This window comes from Physeter macrocephalus, chromosome 3, assembly GCF_002837175.3.
Source record: "Physeter macrocephalus isolate SW-GA chromosome 3, ASM283717v5, whole genome shotgun sequence".
In the NCBI taxonomy this organism is placed as follows: Eukaryota; Metazoa; Chordata; class Mammalia; order Artiodactyla; family Physeteridae; genus Physeter; species Physeter macrocephalus.
The window spans coordinates 7,974,961-7,999,170 of NC_041216.1; the positions used below are offsets into that span (position 1 = coordinate 7,974,961).

Genomic DNA, 24,210 nt, shown 5'->3' on the forward strand with positions numbered 1-24,210 from the left:
TTCACAGTTGCTTAAAGATCTAAACATGGTTTACACACTGCAACTCATTGACATGACTCCTACTTCTCCTTTAATCTATAGGATGCTCTGCCATCTTATTTTTTCCTTGTTAAGTTTTTGTTAAAGTTTTTTGTTTATCCTGTGCAGTCTCCTAGGATTTGGATTTTGCTGGTTAATCCCACTGATGTTAATATGTTCCTCTGACCCCCTGTACTTCCAGTAGACAAGCAGCTAGATCTAGGGTCTTGATAAGATTCAAGATCAAATTATTTGGCAAGATTACTTCATAGGTAGTGTTATATCAGTCAAAGTCCAGTCAGGAGACTGGAACCACATGTTATTTGAACTATAGAACTAGAAAGGCTAGAGCACTAAGGTATTACAGCAGCAGCAACTGTAGGAAGCTGCTAGGACCAGGAGAAAAAAGAGAAGTTGGAATTATTAATACTTAGAAGCCTGGAAGAAGAGTCCTGTTGAACTGAAATTCAGACCTCTGAGAAGGATGCATATCTCAGCTGGTGAATATGTCCATTAGGAAGTACACAATGTCCGGCTGTATTAGTGATGTTAGCAGCCATTGATGATCATTGCCTAGATGCATTAATTAAACAAGGTAATATTTTGTCATTTAATACTTGCAAAACTTTACCATGCTTTACATCAATGCCTCTCAATCTGGTTATCTGAACCTTATTCTAATACATTCCTCAGGTAGGGGTCATGGAAACAATGTTCCACGAATTTGCATATTGATGATAGCCTGTGACTTTTATGCTTGAAAGTCCATTTAGTTGGATATAAAATCCTGAGTAAGTTCATATTACTTCATTGTCTTTTGGCATAGAGTGTCATTATGGAAAAGTGTGAAAATAATCTGATTTACCTTCCCTATACGTGCTTTTTCTTTTGGCATGCACTCTCAAAGGACTTTTTCTTCAAAAAACCCTTTATAAATTTCTTCATTCTTTTTTTAGGCCATTACTCAGTACTGACCATTCTGGGTCAGCGTTCCTAGGTGCACAGTGTGTCTTTTCAATACATAAAGTCTAATTTCAAGCAAGTACTCTTGAATTCAGTGTATCAGCCAGGGTTGAGTCAGGAAGCAGAAGCCATACTAGTTATCTGAACAGAGAGAATGTAAAAACATATTAAGTATAAAGTTAACTAAGTTACTCAAAGGATAAAGAGAACATCAAGATATCATGGAGGTAGCAGCTAATATCCTGAGATGAGAGAACAAAGAAAGGAGATAGGAATTTAAATTTAGAGGGGCCTCATGGAGCTGGAAGTTACACCTCTGAGGAGGGATGATGCTGGTGCTGGTCTCTGAGCTTGGTCCTAAGACCTAGATCCCTGAAGAGGGGCTGCGGGTGTCTCTGACAGGAGGAGGCATGACCATAGTGCTTCTGTAAGTGTAACAGAAACTGCAACCAGATTCAGCTGCTGCTAGGGAAGGAAGTGCTGGATGAAAACAGCATTGCTGGCATAATGCTCACAAGAACCACAAGCAGACATAAAGCTCACAAAGTACTCAGGATGGAACAACTCCTTTCCTTCAGATTTGCAGTCTCCCTCTAGTGACCCCTATTGGCAGAGGCTAACATAAATCCAGCTACAGCAGAAATGTGCAGCATTCCAGCTTCATCACCACAAAGCCGAGTATAGAGGGGGTGGGTGCATAGACAATAGCATAATAGCTGGCACATAGTTTTTAGTATTTGCTCTTTTCCATTGTTTTGGATTTCGCAGACTCTATTTATATGGATATCAGGTTTTCAATATGTGATATCACTCTTCTCTTAATTTAAAACATTTTCCTTCTTTCCATTTCCACTCTATTTCTCTTAGGGATTATCAATTGTGTTTATTCACTTTTGAGTTCCTTCTAGATTAGTTTTCACTTTTACAGTGACTTTAATTTCTAATGCTTTCCTGAATTCTTGTCATTTATCTTTTTAAACCTTTCTTTTATCCACTCATCTTTTTTCTAATTCTTGTTTATAGTTCTTTTATAGCTTTTATCATTTAATTTCTTTTAGTTTGGTTTGAAACAGGTTTTTGTTTTGTAAGGATTTACTGTTCTATATTCTTATAATTTTGTATCATATTTCACAATTCTTTTCTGTTGCTAAGTTTTAAGTGAAATATTTACCTGTACTTTTTTTTTTTGCGGTACGCGGGCCTCTCACTGTTGCGGCCTCTCCTGCTGCGGAGCACAGGCTCCAGATGCACAGGCTCCGCGGCATGTGGGATCTTTCTGGACCAGGGCACAAACCCGTGTCCCCTGCATCGGCAGATGGACTCTCAAAACACTGTGCCACCAGGGAAGCCCTACCTGTACTTTTGAGGAGACAATTAACTTTTCCATCTTCTAGGTTCATGAAATACTATTATTTTCACAAAGTGACTAAAATAAATGACCTAGTTCTGAGATCTGCTTCCTTTGCTTCTCTCCCTCACTTCACACTATGCATTGTCTTTCCTTTGACCCTATTGTCCCTGTCCTGCAGAATTTGGTGTATACAGCCAGCAGTTTCTCCTTGAAAGGGTTTTGTTTTGGAATGAAGCTTACATTGTTAGTTTCAAGAGCTCATAAAGACCTAGACTACTCCATCAAATTTGGAATTTAGCACAGTCCCCTTAAACTCACCTGCAAATTGCCATCTCCAGGAACCTTCACTTTTTGGCTGCAGTTTTCAAATTGGCCAGCCATGCTTTCCAGTGGAAACCTGTTGATTTGGGAGATCTATTCTCAAGGCCATCAGACGTCCCACTGATTTTCATCCATGACCTTCCATACAGATAAATGGCACTACTCAGGCTTTACAGTTGCTTTTGAGTTTGTCACTATCTAATTTTATTTTGGGATTGTGGGGATACCTTGTCACGAAGACTTGCTATAAATGCCATTCATGGGTTTTTGCTTTTATGAAGGGATTTGGGAGATGAAAAAAATACACTGCTATTTCTGTCATCTTCTATTCTTCAATGTACTTCTGGTAGTTAATTTTTTATTTAGGAATATCTGTGATAAGTTTATATAAAAGGTAGTAGCGCACAGTGATTAGAAGCATGAGCTATGGAGTCACACTGCCTGGGTACAAATCCTAGATTCACTAATTATGTGACCTTTAACCTCTGTGTCTTAGTTTCTTCCATAAAATAATAGCTTGTGAGAAGTGAAATAACATAAAGCACTGAGAAAAGTACTAGGTTACATAGTAGGTATTCAACAAAGAAAGCTGGTGTTTTGTTTTGTTTTGTTTTTTTTTGGTCACACTTGCAGGATTTTAGTTCCCCGACCAGGGATTGAACCCAGGCCCCCAGCAGTGGAAGCGCTGAATGCTAACCACTGGACCACCAGGAAATTCCCAGGAAAGCTGTTTTAATTACTGTAGTTATCAGTTTTTTCTTTTTCAGGTCTAGCTCTTATTTTACTGGCTTTATAATAGACTATTAAAAAAGAAAAAAAAAAAAAAAAAAGGGAAAAAAACCACCCAACCTCTTGAAATTAACTCTTGCTTCCACAGTAAGATAGAAATCACAAATGCAAATAGCTAGAAAATAATGAAAATGAGAACACATGGTAGGCAAATGTCACTTCAGAGGAAAGTTCATAGTGTTAAGCACTTTCATTACCAAATAGAAAAGAATGAAACTGTATGCAATAAGCATTGAATACTGAAGATTAACTGCCTTCTATTAAAGTAGAAATCAATAAATTTTTTAAAAAGAGTAAAATGACAATATTAAATGTTGGCAAGGATGTGGAACAACAGACACAGATATTGTGGGTGGGAGTAGAAAAATGGTATAACTGAGAAGTCTAATTAAAGTGGAAGATGCACATAGCCTTGGCCCATCAAGTCCACCTCTAAGTAAGTACCTTAGAACAGACCTTCCCAACTTGTGGGCCAGTAGGGTAAAGCCTCAGGTGGCCACAGCTCTCAAAGCCTCATCTTTTATCCTATGAAGCATACAAATATTCTTTTCTGTATTATCATCTATCTATCTACATGAAGAGTTGGTAAGCAACCTCCTCTAATATCTTTCTTGGATTTCCACATTAGAAAGCCAAGTTTCATCGGAGTCAAGGCCTTATTCTCTGCTGGATCTCCAGCAGCTAGAATAGCATCTGGTATATTGTACTTGCTCAATAAATATTTGTTGAATGTGCATACCACATAAAAAAAAGGATCACTGGAGTATTATAAAAACGCAAAATCAGACATATAAAATACCCATTTAAATAAAGGATGTCCACCCTAGACGGGTGGGATAGAGAGGGTGGGAGGGAGACACAAGAGGGAGGACATATGGGGATATATGTGTATGTATAGCTGATTTACTCTGTTATACAAAAGAAACACACCATTGTAAAGCAATTATATTCCAATAAAGATGTTAAAAAAAATTTCAGCACACACAATAAATAAATAAATAAACAAATAAAGGATGAACTTGTATACTCATATAATGGAATGGTATTCAGCAATTAGAATAAATGAACTAGAAATCCACATATAAATCTCAAACAACACTGAGTGAAAGAAAGCAAACTGCAGAAAGATAAGCACAATGCAACTTAAAGTTTTATATAAAGCTTACAATCATGTGCAACAAGGCTATGTATTAAGTATAAAATTATATATGCATGGAATGATGCACACCAAATAATCATTGCCTCTGGGGAAAAACAGAAATATCATCAGGAAAAGATTTGCAAGGGAGCTTTAACCCAATCTATAATATTTTATTTCTGAAATAAAAATCTGGAGCATGGCAAAATGTTAGGATTTAATAGGACTAAATGTTAATTGTTATGTCCTTTTATTTTTATATGTTAAAAATCAACCATAATTAAAAAGTAGAGTAGAATTGATAAATAAACCTAAGAATGTGTATGGAAAACAACTAAATAAAATAAATCACTAGTTTTGGCCTAATCAAGAAAGAAAATGTGTATAGAAGATCAATGAAGAAAGCAAGTATAGGTACATAGAAGAAATTAAGAGAATATTTTCTACAACTCTAAGCGAATTCATTTGAAAGGACTCAATGAAATAGATGCTCTTTCTAGAAAAATTACAAGTTATAAAAGAAAACCAGCCTCAGATATATCTACCACTAAATTCTTTCAGATCTTTGAGGAACACATTTCCCTTGTTATCTAAACTTTTCTAAAGTTTTAAGACAGAAAGAGTTCTTTCTTTCAGAATTATTTAAAAAAGTCATATTTTCATAAGGTAGACTAGGAATTCCTATTGTGTCATCCAGCTAAGTCAACCAAAACCACAGCAATATTTAGAGTTTTAATGTTTAATATATGAGATTTCACAGAAAAGGAAATACAAATGGCTCAAGCAGATACGCAACCTTATTAAGTGAAAATAAAAAATTCTGTTGAGATTTAATCTCCACAGAGATTAACATATCATTATTCAACTAACAGATTGGCAAAGATCAAAATGTTTGTTAATACTTTATAAAGATTCGAGGAAATAGGAACTCTCACACATTGTTGGTGGGAGTATAAAATGATACAATCCTTATAGAAAGCAATTTGCCAATATCTATGAAAAATAAAAATGTACAAATCTTCTGACCTAATAACTTCAGTTTAAAATTTTATCTCACAGCAACTCACTAATGTGCAACATGACCTATGTACATGGTTATTAAATGCAGCATTATTTGCAACAGTAAGAGACTGGAAAGAAAACGTTTGTCAGTAGGGACTGCTCCAATATATTATGGTACATCCATACAATTAAATCTTACGCAGTTATTAAAAAAAGAATCAAGAAACTCTATGTACTGATATGGGACAATCTCAAAAAATCATGTTAAGTGAAAATAGCAAGCTGAAGAACAATGTGCACTGCACAGTACATTTATGATTAAGTATCTCCAGAAGGATATTTAAAAAACAGATAATACTTCTGGGAGGGGAAACTGGGTACTAAAAAAGGGAAGGAGACTTTCCACTGTATATCATTTTGTGTCATGAATTTTGAACCAAGTGAATGTTACATGTTCTGATGAAAAATCTTTTCTTCTGAAAAGACAAAAATTTGAAATAAAAACTGATATCCAACGGAAATACAAAATTCTTTCAGGTAAATTCAAGTTAGCAAGTATTATATTTCTTTCACCTGTAGGATAAACTTTTCCACAGTTCCATTGAGTCTTTCAGGTTCCATCAGTTTATTTACCAATTCCTGCTCAACAGCCATTAGGGCTAAGCCACTAAGCTTTTCTTGTCCCCTGGTATGACATAAATATGTTTTAAGACGAGACAGTGTAGAAAATGAATTTTCAGCACTTGCTGAAGTAACTGGCCAAGACAAAGCAATATATAATAGCATTGATATGCTAGGAATATTATTGTGAAGACCATGCTGAATAAACAAATGGCCAAGATTGCTGAAGCTGATGCAATCATAATCTAGGACAAAGTTGAGCTTTGCATATTGCCGATAAAATCTAAGTTCTGGGATGATGTCTGCATCAAGTTTATAAAATTCTTGGACATCTTTAGCTGTTGTTTCATTTAACGGTTCATTCCATTTAAGTAACAGTTCTGAAATCTGCTTCATTTTACAATAATCAAACTCTGAAAAACACAATTTTAAATTTTGTAATATAGTATCCAAGCCTTGGTAATAAATATTAATTTTATATTGTTCTTCTGTTGAGGTAGGAAAAAACATACTGTCTGAATTGCTAGGATCTATTGTTTTCTGAATTTTTCTTCTTTTCTGAAATGAAGGCCTTTCAACTTCAAAACCTTTACAGGTTATTTTCTGACATACTTCCTCTGCTCCATCCCAGATAGTTTTGAAATAAATATCGTTTCTTTCAGATGATAAACATTCCAAAATTGCTTCTATTTTTGAAGACAAAGAAAAAATGTCTATGGTGTCACTTTGAAGCTCTTTGGAAAGAATTCCTGTAACACTTAGTACTCGATAAAGAAATTTCAAACAAAAGATAAATTCAAATTTGGAAACCAATGCCAACAAATCACTCAATTCATCAGCTAAACTTGTGTTTGAAGAATGGCTTGATAGAACTTCCAGTGTTTCAATAACCTCTGGAAGACCCTCAATCACAGATAGTAACGTACGATCATGGACTGTCCAACATGATTGTGATGTAGGTTTCTTGCATGTTTTGTTTTGACTTAGCTTATAAATGTTTTGAAAATTTACAGACATTTCCCCATGAATAGTATTGAACAAAGAACTGAGAGTATTTAGAGCACTTCGGAGCTCTTTTACTTCTTTGCAAAACCTAATCACTGCTAAATCCAAAAAATGTGCGTAACAATGCAGGTATAAAGCTCTTGGCTCTTCCTTCTTGAATTCTGCTGCAATTTTATTAAATTTTCCCCTCCAATTACTGGTGCTATCATAGGCCTGGCCTCGTATTTTATCCAAATCAACTCCAATTTGCTGCAGGTAAGTTTTAATACTCCTGTGTAAGTTGGTCCCAGTCATCTCTTCAACATCTATGAAACCCAAAAATCTTTCTTTAATTAATATAGCCTTTGATGTTTTCTGTGGGTATCTTACACAAATTGAGAATTGTCCTTTAGTGGCACTATCAGTTGTTTCATCACATATTATTGAAAAAGCTGAGGAGACATTGATCTCATTTACAATTTCTTGTAACATTTCAGTCTTTATTATTTCAATAATATCATTTTGAATTTGTGTACTATTGTAGAAGTCAACTTGTGAATTCGTAAGTCGAAATATTTCTTCTCCTTTATCTTTTGCTCGGATTTCTAACAATTCTAAAAAGTTGCCTTTATTCACAGATGAAACAGACTGGTCATTTCCTCTTAAGAGTAAACACTGCTTTCCAAGAAATAAAATATTTTCAATTATAAGCTTTAGGTATTTTTTATTTCCCTCAATCTGTTTTGAATGATTAGATAAACTGTCATTAACGGCTTCATCACAAAACTGGTATTCCCTCCAAAATTGCAATGACTTTGAATGCATTTCACTTTTTTCATGCTTTCTGAATTTTTCCAGAGTTTTTTTCCAATTGGAAATTCCTTGGGCTGCAAGTGACTCTCCTCCATAGCTAAATTTTTTTTGGCAGAACAACTGACACGAATAACAGAATATCACATCCTTTTTAATACTGTTTTCTAATTGCTGAAAATTTGAACACCAAGATTTTTTAATACTTCGTGATTTACCTTTAACTTTTTGTACTTTGGATGTAAATTTTGGGTGACGTAGTCCATCGCTTATTTTCATTGATTTCATACTGTTTGTAGCATCTTGGTTTGACACATGATCTTTTTGTACTTCTATACTGGAGCCAGCTGTATGCTGACTGAGTACTGAAGAAGATGGTGAAAGGCTTGGCTGTTCCACATTACTATTAGCAACACCATTACTTGATTCACTGGGTGAAGTCTTAGAAATCTTGGGAGAAAATGACAAAATAACATTCTTTGAACAGTTTTCAAATAATCAATTAAAACATCGAACATATCCATTCTAATAAAAAAAATCAATTGGTGAGTTACAGTATGAGCTCCACTAGGGGGAAACATTAACAATTATTTATAACTTAGTATTCTTATTAATAATTTCAAGTCAAACGTGAGATTTCGGAAACTGAACGTGAATAACAAAAGGTGTTTATTGCTCTACATTTCTGAGCTCTATGATCAAATCAGGAATGAATATGCTCAAATACACACATGCACAATATGTTTAAAAAAGAAAGCTTAAAAAAGACAGTAGCAAAAACAATTAAGAATAAAACTTACATCCTCAACGACATTTGCTGTTACTGAAGAAACTGTACCTGTTAAAATAAAGCATAAATTCTAGATTTTATACCATAATCTATAAAATAGCATCATTATTAACTATATAATTGCTTATTTCATATTAGGCAACCAAAAGAAAACTTAGAATAAAGACAGATTCTATATTCTAATCAAGTATGGCAAAACAGTGTATATGTCAAACAACTTCACATCAATTTTTACCTTGTAATACATCAGAGCTCATGACGGGCAGGGCTTCTTGAGTATCTGCCAACGACACTATATTGCTTATAACTGGAGTTGTTTCTTTCTTCGGAGAAAGGAGATCTGTTGAAGCATCATGCACCATGGACACATTTACTGATAAAAATTAAAAGATATCTTATAAACCAGGCAGAATCAATCAGAAAGCACTGTTTAATTACAAGTGTTTCAACGAATAATGCAAGTATCTATCAATAATTGCTTTAAGTATTAGTGGGTATTGGAGTAATTTTTATTAGGGCTTAGGAATATCCAGGTTCTTTAGGATAAGATTAATATCAACATTAAACAGATAATTTACATTTCCCATCATTTTGTATCTTTTACCTTTGCACGCAATTTATCAGTCCTTTCATACTATTTGCTTGAACTGTCAAGCAATCTTTACTGTGAAATTACCCATGAAGAACACTGCTATAGAATCTCCTAATGGATATCATTTCTAACCATTCCAGGATTCATAAACTCAATATCAATGGAGCTGAGTTGGTGTCTAAGTTAGTATTAAAGAGATTCCTATAATAAGCCAGTCTGCATGATGCACAAGCCCCAAGGGAATCATTCATTCCACCGTCTATGAAATTAGCATCACTGGTCCTATATGAGGCTCTTTGATAGAATACACAGTTGGCTCTGGATTCTCTGTCCCTTTCTATTAGTGAACATCAAAGTATTTCCGACTAGCTCTATTCCATGTGAAAAATGTAACTAATAGCCTTGTTTTTACAAAGCAGGGCTAACTAGAAGATTCTATATTCTAATATGACAATCTTTACAAATAAATATTAAATCTCTGGTGATGAAGTAGCCTTCCTTTTATGCAAAAATACTGGAAACCGTTCTTTGAAACAAGTTTTAGATTGCTTTAAGTCAGTTTAATTTAGAAATGAATCAAAGTTATAAATTAAAGGAAAGCAGTAATATTCTTCAACAGTTACTAAATCTCTGGTAACTGCTAAAAAAATAGTACCTGTAGAAGATTCCATCTTAGCTTTACTGTAAGCAGAGAAACAATGCACAGAGCAGAAAAGCTCTGTCTTCCCCGAGTCATTGGTAGTCTCAATCATTTCGTCTGAGGGTTTCAATGATTTGCAAAGAACAGATGTAACTGTTTTGGCTGGTTTCTGTTAGAGAGTAAAATAATATTCATATTCCTGGTATATGACATATGCCCACAACCACTGCTTAGTTGAAATATTATAATAACAATGAAGTCATATTTTTGCACTTTCTTAAAAACCAGAAAAAAGGCACTTATAGATTGTAATGACTAAAATGAAGGAAACTGATCAATCTATTAGATAACTATTTGTATTATTTGTCAGGTACATTAATAGCTATAACAATACATATGCAAGCAATGAAGAAAGTGGTCATAAAAGATGTTCATCATCCCAGGCAACTAAAGCCAACTGGATAAATGAACAAAAGTCTTATAATTACAGGTCTGTCTTTAATGCCAACTTGGGCATCAACTAAGGAAAGCCTTTTACTGGTGCTAAGGAGGAGCCAGAAAAGGGTGCCTAACACACATTACAAGATGCTGTGGGAAACACTGTTTTTCTAGCCTAACTTCATGGTGAAAATTCAAGCATGTTGTAAGAAAGCAGCACACAAGCAGTAAGAAGTACAGAACACAGTGCATTCTGTAAGCAGTAAGGTTGCAAAGGAAAAGGATAGAAAATGGGGAGGGTTCACCACCTACTCTTTCTGGTGAAACAGGAGCCATCATTCCTGGATTTAATGCTAAGTTAACACTAACGACAATGATAAAATGGAACAGCTTTTAGGGGTACAAAGTGCAAAGACAAATGAAAATATCTTACACAGATTTTCTTTTTCTGTGAAAGAATGGGATATTAGCAAAGGAACAATGAAACAAAAAGTAGAGTGTAATTTTGAAAATTACTATCTTTGTCCTTTATTAGTAGGAATTTTCGTATTTTATGAAATATAACTACTCACCAATATTTATATTAACCAATAGTGGTGTAATTTATAACTAATTTATTACTCATGTGGGAAAGCTAATACTTAACTAATGTACTCTAATAAGAAGATGTGGCCAGGGACTTCCCTGGTGGCACAGTGGTTGAGAAGATTCACAAAACATTAATATCTATCAATATTTAAAGTATCCCTGTATGTTGACCCAGAAATTTATACTTTTAAGAATTTTGGGGGCCTCCCTGGTGGTGCAGTGGTTAAGAATCCGCCTGCCAATGCAGGGGACACAGTTTGAGCCCTGGTCTGGGAAGATCCCACATGTCGCAGAGCAACTAAGCCCACGCGCCACAACTACTGAGCCTGCGTGCCACAACTACTGAAGCCCACCGTGCCTAGAGCCCATGCTTCGCAACAAGAGAAGCCACCACAATGGGAAGCCCGCACACCGCAACGTGCAGTGAGTAGCCCCTGCTTGCTGTAACTAGAGAAAGCCCATACGTGGCAATGAAGACCCAACGCAGCAATAAATAAATAAATGTTAATTAATTTTTTAAAAGATGTGGCTAAAATAATTACAATTATACCAATCAACTTTTTAAAATAAAAAGCCACCCCATTTTTGCATTTTTGGATTCATAGGTTTGAGTGCTTTACTAATTTTTTTTTTTTTTTTTTGGCCACGCTGTGCGGCTTGCAGGATCCTAGTTCCCTGACCAGGTATTGAACCCGGGCCCTTGTCAGTAAAAGCACAGAGTCCCAACCACTGGACCGCCAGGGAATCTAATTCTTGATTACAGTTCACTAACAATATGGATTTTCTACATTATCACAATCACACAATATCTTAAATGCAGCAGGGCATAGTGTTAGGTGGTGCTTCTTAACTCATCTAGCCAAATAAGCCGTGCCCCATCACATATGCTGAATAACTGAGTACTCAAATACAGGCTCTTAAAAACAGGAGAAGGTCTATTTATTGAGTGTGAGGGGTAAAGAAAGAAAAGAAGGAATGGCATTAACTGCTTTCAGACAAAGGGTTCTATGCTCTCCATTCTCCCATTTCTGGTCCCAAGCCAGGGTACTCTCATGGTGTGGGCATTCTGTCATAGAAAAGCTGTGGCTCACAAATGACCTATTTGAACTGTGGCTTGTTAAGACTCCCATCTTCAGTTGCTTGTTTTTAAGGAAGAACTTATAGGGATACAATTGGGTCTCAAAGCATCACCTGAACGAGCAAGATATGCGACAGTCCACCTCATGAAAGGGGCTCAGACCGCTATTGTGTTCAGCTCACTTAGTCCTGCAAAGCAGGGCCAGCTTCTCTGCTCTCAGAGCCACCCATCCAAGGCTCTCCTATCAGAAATAGGGGATTATTTCTCATTGGTTTATTGCCTACCAGGACTCCTGATTCAGAAAAAAGCATGTGACATTCTTGATTCATCTTGCTTAGGTATAAGAATTAAAAACTTGGAATTAAAAATAAAATACATTTCTGTGGGGCTTCCCTGGTGGCGCAGTGGTTGCGCGTCCGCCTGCCGATGCAGGGGAACCGGGTTCGCGTCCCGGTCTGGGAGGATCCCACATGCCGCGGAGCGGCTGGGCCCGTGAGCCATGGCCGCTGAGCCTGCACGGCCGGAGCCTGTGCTCCGCAACAGGAGAGGCCACAACAGTGTGAGGCCCGCGTACCACAAAAAAAAAAAAAAAAAAAAATTTCTGTGGTTGAGTCCTACTGACCAATAGACTATTGTTATGTTTGCTATCTAACTTATAAATAAGCTTCCCTCTGATTGCCTTTTCTTCAAGGCAAGATGATCACCCTGAGATTCTTTAGGAAAATCTCCATGCAGCATTTATCATGAATTGTTATGTGAAAAACAACTGTCAGAAGTCTTTTATATCATCTCCTTCATCATCTTACCAATGAAAAATATTCCCAATGGTACTAAAATCTATACTGCCAGTTTCCTAAAGTGGAAACATTCACAAGCCAACTAATGGAAGGAACTCAATCTTCCATTTTTCATTTTGAGTCTTATGCAATCAAATTCAAATGGAGTGGTCCTCACTTTATGCAACATATCTTTATTTGTACCTGCTTATATGCTGTAATACTCTTTGAACTATTAAAGTAATGAGACTGTGCTTCCATGTGAAGTATATGGAACAGACTAGAGCTAGTGGAACAGTAAGCTCCACAGTTCTCACAACAGTTCATGATGAGGTTGTTAGCAGAGTGAAACTTTGAAAAACAGGCATTACTGCAAAGACTATGTTTCATGTTCTGGTATTTTACTTCATACTTAATCTAGGATTTTAAAAAAAGACTTAATAAAAACTGATATTTAAGCAGAATAATCAGAGTCCCTCAAGGTTAAGAAATATTGCAACTTACAACAGTAGTCTTCTGACACATGCTGCACTTGGCTGGAATGCTATTAGTACATATGGTATCAAATGGTTTTCTTTTTTCTTCATATGATGAAAGACAAGATTGGCTGCAAAAAGTTTTGCTAGTGGTAGTATCTTCCAGCTGGATACTGATCACATCCTTTAGATTTAAAATGTCTCTAAAAATAAATAACAAGGGCACCATTACACTCTTTTACCACAATTATTTCTTTCTTTTCATAAGCTAAATCACTCCCTTAAATAACCCTCTCCCCTGTTGTTTCATTTACCTGAAGAACTGTGAAACAGTAGGAACATCAGCCTTGAAATAAGAAAACCTGAATTTGGTATCTAGTTCTATCACTTACATTAAGTAACAGTGATTAAGTCATTTATATTCCCTAAATGTTAATTTCTTCATCTATAACGTTAAGGATTATAAACACATCTGATAGTACAGTTTGAGGATTACCTTGCCTGTATTAGTTGGTGCTAGTGATTATAGAATGATGATGAGAAATCACATATTCATACCTGACAAACTTTGGAATCTACAAGACAGAGGATTTAGAAGTTGGGTCTACAAATTCCTGGGGATTCTCCAGATACTTTCAGGAGGTCCACAGGATCAAAACTGTTTTCATAATATTAACATGCTATTTGCCTTTTTCACTGTGTTGACATTTGAACGGATGGTGCAAAAGCAACGGTTGGCCCCTGCAATTCCACTCCTAGGTATATACCCCAAAGAACTGAAAAAAAGTATTCAAAAAAGTACATATACACAAGGGTTCCTAACAGTTACAACAGATAGCAACAGCCTAAATGTTCATCAACAAATGAATGGATAAACAAATTGTGTTGTATTATTCAGCTATAAAAAAAAAGAATGAAGTACTGATACACATGCCACAACATGAATCTTGAAAACATTATGCTAAGGGAAAGAAGCCAGACACAAAAGGTCACGTGTTGTGATTCCGTTTATATAAAATATTCATAATAGATAAATCCATAGATAGAATGCAGATTGGTAGTTGCCAGGGGTTGAGGGGAGTGAAGATAGGGGAATGGGGAGAAACTCCTTAATAGATAAGGCATTTTACTTTGGGATGATAGAAATGTTTTGGAACTAGATAGAGGTGGTAGTTGTACAATACTGTGAATGTACTAAACGGTACTGAAATGGTTTTTGTTATATGAATTTCACCTCAATAAACTGGGAGGAAAAAAAAAGCGAGGGTGGGTAAAACTGCCAGAGCCTTATTTAGCATAAATCAAGGCAGTGATGCCAAAAGGTACCAGTATTTGTGCTATTCACAATCATGAATTTGTTGTAAGTTATTCACTTTATTAAAACTCAATCCTTCAGTACATACTTTTAATATTCTGTGAGATGAAATGGGACATAGGCATAAATTATTTCTCCTGCACACCAAAGTATGACGGTTGTTTCAAGGAAAATTTCACGTAGGAATGTTAAGAGTTAAAACCTGAGTTAGGGGACCTCCCTGGTGGCATAGTGGTTAAGAATCTGACTGCCAATGTAGCGAACACGGGTTTGAGCCCTGGTCCGGGAAGATCCCACATGCCGCGGAGCAACTAAGTCCGTGCGCCACAACTGAGCCTGTGCTCTAGAACCCACATGCCACAGCTACTGAAGCCCAAGTGCCTAGAGCCTGTGCTCCACAACAAGAGAAGCCACCGCAACGAGAAGCCCGCGAGTAGCCCCTGCTCACCACAACTAGAGAAAGCCCAAGCGCAGCAACGAAGACCCAACGCAGCCATAAATAAACAAACAAATAAATAACTGAGTTAGCTACTTTTTTCATGGAATACCTATTTACTTCAAAGAATGACTATCAGGGAAACTATTAACCACAAGTAGGTATCTAGCAGATATTTTCTCAAAAATGAATAAAGTAAGACTGTTACCTCAAGGAAAACAACTGGCAGTAGTTATTGCCAATGATAAAATATGAGCTTTCACTGAAAATTAGAATTTTGGAAAACCTCCAGCTTGACAGCTTCCTAATATGTAGACTTTCTTGGTGATATTTGTGATTTACTTTTTTTAAATGTGATTTTTAAAATATTGCATAATGAAACACGACAACATTTAGATCTGCATACCTCAGGGAATCAATATTTTCCAAATGATGATAGCATGAAGCAAAAATCAGTTGTGGGTAAAAGAACCATTCAAAGTACAAATAAACCAATAAACTTTAACGTGACAGTACAAAAAATTCATTGAGGGCTTCCCTGGTGGCGCAGTGGTTGAGAGTCCGCCTGCCGATGCAGGGGACACGGGTTTGTGCCCCGGTCGGGGAGGATCCCACGTGCCGCAGAGTGGCTGGGCCCGTGAGCCATGGCCGCTGAGCCTGTGCGTCCTGAGCCTGTGCTCTGCAACGGGAGAGGCCACAGTGGTGGGAGGCCCGCGTACCACAAAAAAAATAAAAATAAAAAAATAAAAAAATTCATTGCTATGGCTTCAGATTCCACACTGTAACTAACCTTTAAGAAACTGTAGTATCCTTTAAGAAAATTGTAGTATCAAAGAACATCCACGATTATCTGAAATGCTATTAAAACACTCCTCCCTTTTCCAAATACTTATTTGTAAAGTCAGCTTTTCTTCAGACTTCAACCAAAACAACATTTTATAACCAAGTGAATGCAGAAGCAGATATGAGAACCTGGCCAGACAGCAAAGCAGTTTGCAAAACTAATAAAACAGTGCTCACTAAATTTTTCTTAAGATTTCTCCTCGGGCTTCCCTGGTGGCGCAGTGGTTGAGAATCTGCCTGCCAATGCAGGGGACACGGGTTCGTGCCCCGGTCCGGGAAGATCCCACATGCTGCGGAGCGGCTGGGCCCGTGAGCCATGGCCGCTGAGCCTGTGCGTCCGGAGCCTCTGCTCCGCAACGGGAGAGGCCACAACAGTGAGAGGCCCGCGTACCACAAACAAACAAACAAACAAACAACAACAACAAATTTTCTCCTAAATTTAAAAAAAGACTATTATTCAAAAAAAAAATTTATGTCAACATGCAGAGTTTATTACTTTAAAATGAGTTAATAGTTAAAAATTCCTCAGTTTTAATTTCTAACAATATATGTATAGGTAGATGTAAGCTACATAAAATAAAGCTCTTTGGGTCTTCAAAAATTTTTAACATTGTAAAGGGGTCCAGAAACCAGAAGATTTGAGAACTGCTACTACAGGAAATACCAAGATATCTGGTTACCTAGATCCCTCAGAATATCATTCTTTCAGGATAATAGTTTTCCAGATGAAATACTCCTGAAATGAACACTATTTTAATACCTCAATATTTACAAATTTTTAGTGTACAAATCTTCCTTGACTTACAATGGGGTTATGTCCAGATAAACCCATCTTAAATTGAAAATATCCTAAGTCAAACATGCATTTAATACACCTAACCTACAGAACACCATAGCTTAGCCTAATCTACCTTAAAGGTGCTCAGAACACTTACCTTCGCTTACATTTGGGTAAAATCATCTAACACAAAGCCTATTTTATAATAAAGTGATGAACATATCATGTGGTTTATTGAATATGGTACTGCACATGAAAAACAGAATGGTTGTACAGAATGATTTTAAGTGTATGGGTTGTTTACCCTTGTGATCATGTGGCTGACTGGAAGCTGGGGCTCACTGCTGCTGCCCGGCATCATGAGAATATCATACTGCATACTATCATACTAGCCCAGGAAAAGATCAAAATTCAAAATTCGAAGTAGGTTTCTACTGAATGTGTATCGCTTTAGCACCACTGTAAAGTCGAAAAATCATTATGTAGAACAACTGTAAGTTAGGGACTATCTGTACTATAATCTTTCTGCCTCCTTAAACAGCACCAAAATTACAGGTTAATTTTCATTATCACAACACCAGTCATTTTACTGGCTTAAGATGTAGCTCTACATGCAGTATCTGAGTTGTGACAAAATTTTTTCTAGGATTCACTGTGTGCCAAGCAGTGTTTAGGCCTTGGGGACATAAAAATGAGTATAATCTGGTCCCTAATGTCAAGAGGTTCATAGTCTAACTGTAGCATTATCAATTCCTTAATAACATTAATTTTACAATCAATGTTTTGGGAGTTATGAACACTATGGAAACACAGACCATGGAACAATTATCTGGGTGGCTGGGGGGAATAAGAGGAAGGAATGGTATGGGAATAGACAAAGGGTACAGATATTTGAGGCAGACCTTTAAGATAGCAAGAAATTAGCCAGATGGGAAGAAATAGCACTGGCAGAAGCAGTGAAGTCTGAAAACGCTTATTGGCTTTTACTGCTATTAACATATTAGATTGCTAGCTTCTAATCTACTAAGGCGTTATTTAAAGAAAAAAAAAAAATCAAAAATGTATTTTGTTACAAGTGTCTAAAATTAGCTAAACCAAAGGCTGAGCATAGGTCTGAACAACTTTCCTACAAATAAGTGTTACATCATTAGTGCATGGGCCTATTTTAAACTCCAATAATTTCTTTCAGGATCTCTGGTTAGCTTCAATTGGGATATGGAAGTACAGAAATACACTTAAATACATAGCTCTCAGAAGAACAGTCTTATCTTTCTAACATGATTTAAAATGTCATTTTCAAAGTTATCTTTCATTTGGTTCATGAAACAGAATAAAAACTACATTGACTCTAACACAACATTGTTAATCAACTATACTTCAATTAAAAAAAAAACTATAGCGACTCAGAACAGACTTAAAATCACTGCTATTTTAAAAAACCTCATCAAAAACCTCAACTGATAATTAGCTAAAATCTTGAGAACTACACAACTAATACAAGAGGCTAATGAATGTACAGTAAAAAGTTCTGAAAACAGTAAAGGTTACACTGAACAATGGACAGCCTCTCGCAGCCTACGCATCACTGTACCACCTTTCCACCAATCTATAAAATAGTATTTTCTATCAAAACATTTTTATTCCAAAGGAAGTAAAACTTATTTCATGTTTTGTTCATATTGGATTGCTTTGCCTTAGAGAACAACTTACACACTAAATCTTTCCTGCTTCAGCCTTTTCAATCTGTCTGCGAGCTCCGCTGAAGATGTATAATGGGTAAACTCCAAACACAGCAACATGATACTTTAACTTCTCAGAGCCTCAGTTTCCTCAAAACAAAAGAAAATATTTGGACTGGATGATCTCTAAGGTCCCTTCCAGTTTTATGATTCTGCAGAGAAAGAAAGCATGCTGAAGAGAGTGCCATACAGCCCATAGCAAAAAAGAAAAAGGACAAAGTATAGTGTTAAAGGGTTTACAAAGCACAAAAGAAACGTAAGTAGAGTTCTGGGGAGGAAGACTTGAAGCAAGGGTTAACTCCTGAAGCAGCAGCCAAATGAGGAGCTGAAGCAACCAATATAAAGGGTATGTGAGTTTGTTAAGAGAATAATAGCGAAAGCCAACATTTACTGGGTTCTTATTACATGCAAATATTGTTCTGATCACTTAAATATATTATTTAATGATCAAAATTCTTACGTACATTTAACAAAATAGATGGGAATACTAAAAAAGAAGTTCTCAATGCTTTTCGAACTTTAGCACGTATATCAATCATTTGGGGATAAATGTAGCTCTGATTCAATAGGCCTCGGTGACACCTGAGATTCTGCATTTTTAACAAGCTCCCAAATGATGAGCTTATATATGATATGCTGATATAGCTGCTCAGGGATCACATAGAGTAGCAAAATGTAAATTGCAGAAGCAAGATTCAAATTGTGGCAATCTGATTCCAAAACAAGATATTTGAAAGGAATTTATATTTACTGGCAAAATTGGTAGCCTATGCGTTTTCTTGTTCTGAAACAAAGACATTTAAAACTTAACACTAGCATTTAATGAGTACTAACAAACCAGAATTATAATACTATGGGGCTCTCAAAGCACTGATCCTTTAGACATCTTAGTGTAGCGTTCAAAGTTCTGGACATTATGAAATCACTACTACCTCGTTTCTTCTCATCTAAATTGCTTTACATATGTAAAAAAGTTAGCAAAAAAGACCCTAATAACAGTTCACAGAAAACGTAAAAAGATTACATACATACATCTATGTTTACCTCAGGCTATTCAATTTTTCGAAAGAATTAAACTACTTCACTTGCCATTACAAGAGAAACATATAACTTTACACCTTGGAAGGTCAAAAAAAATAACTGTTATATGATTAAATTTTTAGTAGGTTGCTCACTATACAGTTAAATGATAAAATATAATGGGCACGCAATAACCCCACTTACAGAGAATTTCAAATGAAAAGAATAGGAAAATAAGTTTCAGAAGTCATTATTTAAAGGTGAAGAGAAACACAGCTCCTATCATTTTAATTTCTGGAAATCTCTTGATAGAAAAACCTATTTCTGAATAATCTATTAGAGGAACTAAAAGCAGAAGTAGCTTCTTTTACCTAAACCAAGGTGATTACTTCTTTAGAAAAAACAAAAACAAAAACAAAACCACACAGAAAATTACAACCAAGATTCTGATCGAGATCTATGTAGGGAAGTAAAAGGGGCCATAATTTAAAATTATATACTTTGAGCAGTTTGAACAAGTTCTCTTCGGAAGAGCTGGTGAATTGAGAGATGAAATGTATTCAGTGATGCACGGTGTGGAGCAGAAAAGCTGAGTAGACCCTTTCCTCTGATAAGCAGTTTGCCCCTTTTGAAGAATTTTTTTACAGCCAGAACAGGAAACCTGAATAGCTGTGGTTGAAACTGAGGGAAGCATCTTATTCATGCCAGATGATGCCAAAGAAAGCTGAATGCCTGTAGTCATCTGAGAAGCTATAAACACAAAACAGGAAGGAAAAAAATTAGTATTTACATAAAATTAAGAATGCATTCTTCCATTATCTCATAGAGGTTACTTCTCCTGGACTTGAAACCCGAAACAATCAATGCACTATTCAAAGGCATTCTAAAAAAGCAGAATAAACTGGCTATCACATTGGTCAGAATAAATATGATTAACTTAAGTAATTCTATTACCATTGTCTGAAAACGTAGTGTTTATTTTCAGGTCATTCTCCTGAGTTTTGGGCTGCTGGGCTTGACAATACTCCTAAAAAAGAGTTGAAAAATAATGAAAACAACCAATCAATAGAAAATGATATATTATGCTCAAGTCTGTTCAGTGAATTGCATATTGAATTGAACATGGTTCATAAGTAAGCACTACCCTTTTGGTGACCTTTGGCTGGTAACACCCATCAGTTACTACAATATTTTCTACTGCACCTAGATATGACTTTATAAATTTTTGTTAACACAGTCCCTCACTAGCTACTACAAAAAGAGAGTAGACATACTCAATAATGATACCTATTTTCCCTTCTTGTTCTGATCACTAATAGCTAATTGTCTTCATAAAGTCCTTAAACACAAAAATTGTTAGGTTAGGCTGAATGAGTCTTACGAAGGAGGATTTTTTTCAGAGCAGCAGGCAATCTACCTAAACTTATGTATGTCTTTGAATGTCCACGGGCTGAAGGAGCAACGGGTTCTTCCTAGATGGACAATATTCCCATTGTCACCAACTCAATGAGAGTCATACATACCCTTATTTGGTACTGATTTACTTTAGCTATTTCTAAACAGAATACTAGAAATTAATTAAAAATGAAATTACTTTTCATTTCACTATAAATTTCAGCTGGTTCATATATAAACATTCTAAGGAAATTTGGCCCTACTTACAAAACACTCACAGCTTGATTCAGTTTTTCCTTTATAGGTTCTTTAGCATTTGACATGTCTAAAAAAGTTTAAGGATAAATATGAAACTAATTTGGATAAACAAATAATAAAGAAAAATTCTAAGAATTTAAAATGTACTAAATAATTCTACTTAATAGAGACAGCAGCATAAAAACATATAACTAGTTATTTGTATTGTTTCAAGTTAAGAAAAATGAAAACAAAAATGTGTTAACCTCAGTTAGGCCCATAATACCCTATGCAATCCTTTTATCAACTCTCAAACCCACTTCCAAACAGTCCAACCTTCTCTCATATTCTTGCATATGCTCACTACAGCACTTACTGCACACACTGTTATTACTTGGTCAACTGCTTTGGGGAAGGAATTAAGATTTTCAACTGATAAACCAGCACCTGCATAACTAAAATTTGTAATTAAATGCTACTCTAGAAAATAGAAAATAAGGTAAAATATTTACCTGAGCATTGTCAGGTTCTGCCTTAATTTCATCCAGCCTCTTCAGTTGTGGTGCCACTGCCTTGTCACATTCACCATCTGTTGTTGATTCTTTCATCTTACTATCTGATGCAATGAAATCCTCCAGTTCCAAATTAATGGGTTTTTTCTTGGAGAACAGTATCCAGATTCCTAAAATAAAATACGAACTGATAAAGAGTCTCATTTTTATTTTATTTATTTATTTTGGCTGCGTTGGGTCTTTGTTGTTGCACACAGGCTTTCACTCTAGTTGCGGCAAGCGGGGGCTACTCTTTGTAGCGGTGCCCGGGCTTCTCATTGTGGTGGCTTCTCTTGTTGCGCATCATGGGCTCTAGGCGTGCGGGATTCAGTAGTTGTGGTGCACGGGCTCAGTAGTTGTGGCTTGAGGGCTCTAGAGAGCAGGCTCAGAAGTTGTGGCACACGGGCTTAGTTGCTCTGCAGCATGTGGTATCTTTCTGGACCAGGGATTGAACCTGTGTCCCCTGCATTGGCAGGTGGATTCTTAACCACTGCACCACCAGGGAAGTCTCAAGAATCTGATTTTTTGCGTGTGTGTGTGGTATGCGGGCCTCTCACTGTTGTGGCCTCTTCCGTTGTGGAGCACAGGCTCCGGAAGTACAGGCTCAGTGGCCACGGCTCACGGGCCCAGCTGCTCCACAGCACGTGGGATCCTCCTTGACCGGGGCACGAACCCGTGTCCCCTGCAACGGCAGGCAGACTCTCAACCACTGGGCCACCAGGGAAGCCCAAGGATCTGATTTTTAAACGTTAGTCCCTTCAAATATAGTAATTTTCTGGAAGCACAAAACGTTCTTTCACAACACTAGCTTCCTTCCCTCATCCATTACTCCCCAATATAGCTTTGCTTTCTACACTTCTCCAGTAGATAAACCTTTATGCTTTTTTCTTTCATAGAGACTAGTCTCTATTTCTATTCCCTTAGGTCTCCTCTTCCCCTCTGTATTGGTTTCTCTCATAGAATCATTTAAATACATTCAAAAATTTCTAAAGCTACTGCCCTCCCTCTGACTATTCCCTTCGCTTGTCTTTGAAATTCTCTCCTTCCTTGACTTTTTTTTTTTTTTAAAAGGCGAAGGATTTCTTTTATTTATTTTCTTTATTTGTTTGGCTGCGTCGGGTCTTAGTTGTGGCATGCAAGGGTCTTCGTTGAGGCTGCAGGATCTTTCGTTGCAGTGCGGGCTCTCTGTTGTGGCGCACGGGCTCCAGAGCACACGGGCTCTGTAGTTTGCGGCACGCGGGCTCTCTCCTTGAGGCGCGCGAGCTCAGTACTTGTGGTGCATGAGCTTAGTTGCCCCGCAGCATGTGGGATCTTAGTTCCCCAACCAGGGATCCAACCCATGTCTCCTGCATTGGAAGGCGGATTCTTTACCAATGGACCACCAGGGAAGTCCCTCTCCTTCCTTGACTCTTAAGACTCCAAGACCTATTTCTCCTCCTACCTCCTTGCCAATCTTTTTCTCAAACATTTATTTCACCTGCTTCTGAATATCTGTGTTCCTCCAAAGCACAATTCCTCAGGACTCTTCTTGCTTGCTCTATGGGCACAACCTGGGATTCAACTATCATCTGTAGGCTATTTTTCCCCTACATACCTGAGCTCTAGCCCATATACCCAATTGCGTATTAAATATCTCCACTTGTATGTTCTACAGGTCCCTCAAATCCAGGAGATGTAAAATCACATTCTTATATTATCCACATAAACCTGCTTTACACATGTTACCTTTCTTGGGAAATGGCACTATGGTATATACTCAATTTCCCAAGCCAGAAATCTAGGGATAGTCCTAAAAGCCTCTTCTCCCAAAGTCCCCACATCTAATCACCAAATTAGATCAAATATACCTTCTAATTATGTCTTGAAGCTATTTTCCCATTATACTTAATGCCTCCCCCACCCCCCCATCAACGGATTCCTTTTTGGTAAATAGGGTTAAGAAGAAACAACAAGCCCAAGCTGGCCTTAACTGTGCTAAGCCCCGCCAAGACTTATTGATAATACCTAACAGAACTGTAGTTTCAGCCTCTCCAAGGAGTGGAATTTTAAGCCAATCAGTTTATTTCCTGGTCAGCACTAGTGAGGTAATCTGCCCAAGACCCCCTGCTTTCCCTTAAGGGAAGGTGATCCTGTCTAAACTAGTCCACTCTTTTAGTTTTCTTGTCCTACCCTCTTTCTGCCTATAATAACATTCCATCTTATAAAGTTCCTTGAGTGCCCTGCTATTTACTAGATGGGATACTGCCAGATTCATGAATAAAGTCAGTTAGATCTTCAAATTTACTGGCTTGAATTTTTTTTTTTTTTTTTTAAACAACAGCTAAGGACTTCCCTGGTGGCGCAGTGGTTAAGAATCCGCCTGCCAATGCAGGGGACATGGGTTCAAGCCCTGGTCCGGGAAGATACCGCATGCTGCAGAGCAACTAAGCCCGTGAGCCACAACTACTGAGCCTGCGCTCTAAAGCCCACTAGCCACGACTACTAAGCTCGTGTGCCACAACTATCGAAATGCGTGCACCTA

At 36.9% G+C, this 24,210-nt stretch overlaps 1 protein-coding gene across 10 annotated transcripts in view; it reads right to left on the minus strand.

Moving 5' to 3' along the window:
- Nucleotides 1-448: 448 nt before the first annotated feature.
- The window catches only part of ZMYM1 (zinc finger MYM-type containing 1), a 35,082-nt gene continuing 11,320 nt past the window's right edge, over nt 449-24,210 (minus strand). For 4 of the 10 annotated variants that reach the window (XM_007108224.4, XM_007108221.4, XM_007108222.4 and 1 more), the window contains 8 exons: nt 21,651-21,820; nt 20,461-20,533; nt 20,007-20,256; nt 13,404-13,578; nt 10,035-10,188; nt 9,023-9,160; nt 8,798-8,835; nt 4,426-8,447 (listed from right to left, as the gene is read on the minus strand). In XM_007108224.4, the coding sequence (XP_007108286.2) occupies nt 6,141-8,447; nt 8,798-8,835; nt 9,023-9,160; nt 10,035-10,188; nt 13,404-13,578; nt 20,007-20,256; nt 20,461-20,533; nt 21,651-21,746 (3,231 nt within the window). In that variant the 5' untranslated portion in view covers nt 21,747-21,820 and the 3' untranslated portion in view covers nt 4,426-6,140. Of the gene's footprint in view, nt 1,123-2,765; nt 2,792-4,417; nt 8,448-8,797; nt 8,836-9,022; nt 9,161-10,034; nt 10,189-13,403; nt 13,579-16,146; nt 16,375-18,457; nt 18,577-19,237; nt 19,271-20,006; nt 20,257-20,460; nt 20,534-21,650; nt 21,821-24,210 lie in introns of those variants that run through there. The other 6 variants (XM_028486508.2, XM_028486497.2, XM_028486487.2 and 3 more) reach the window with 6 other exon arrangements.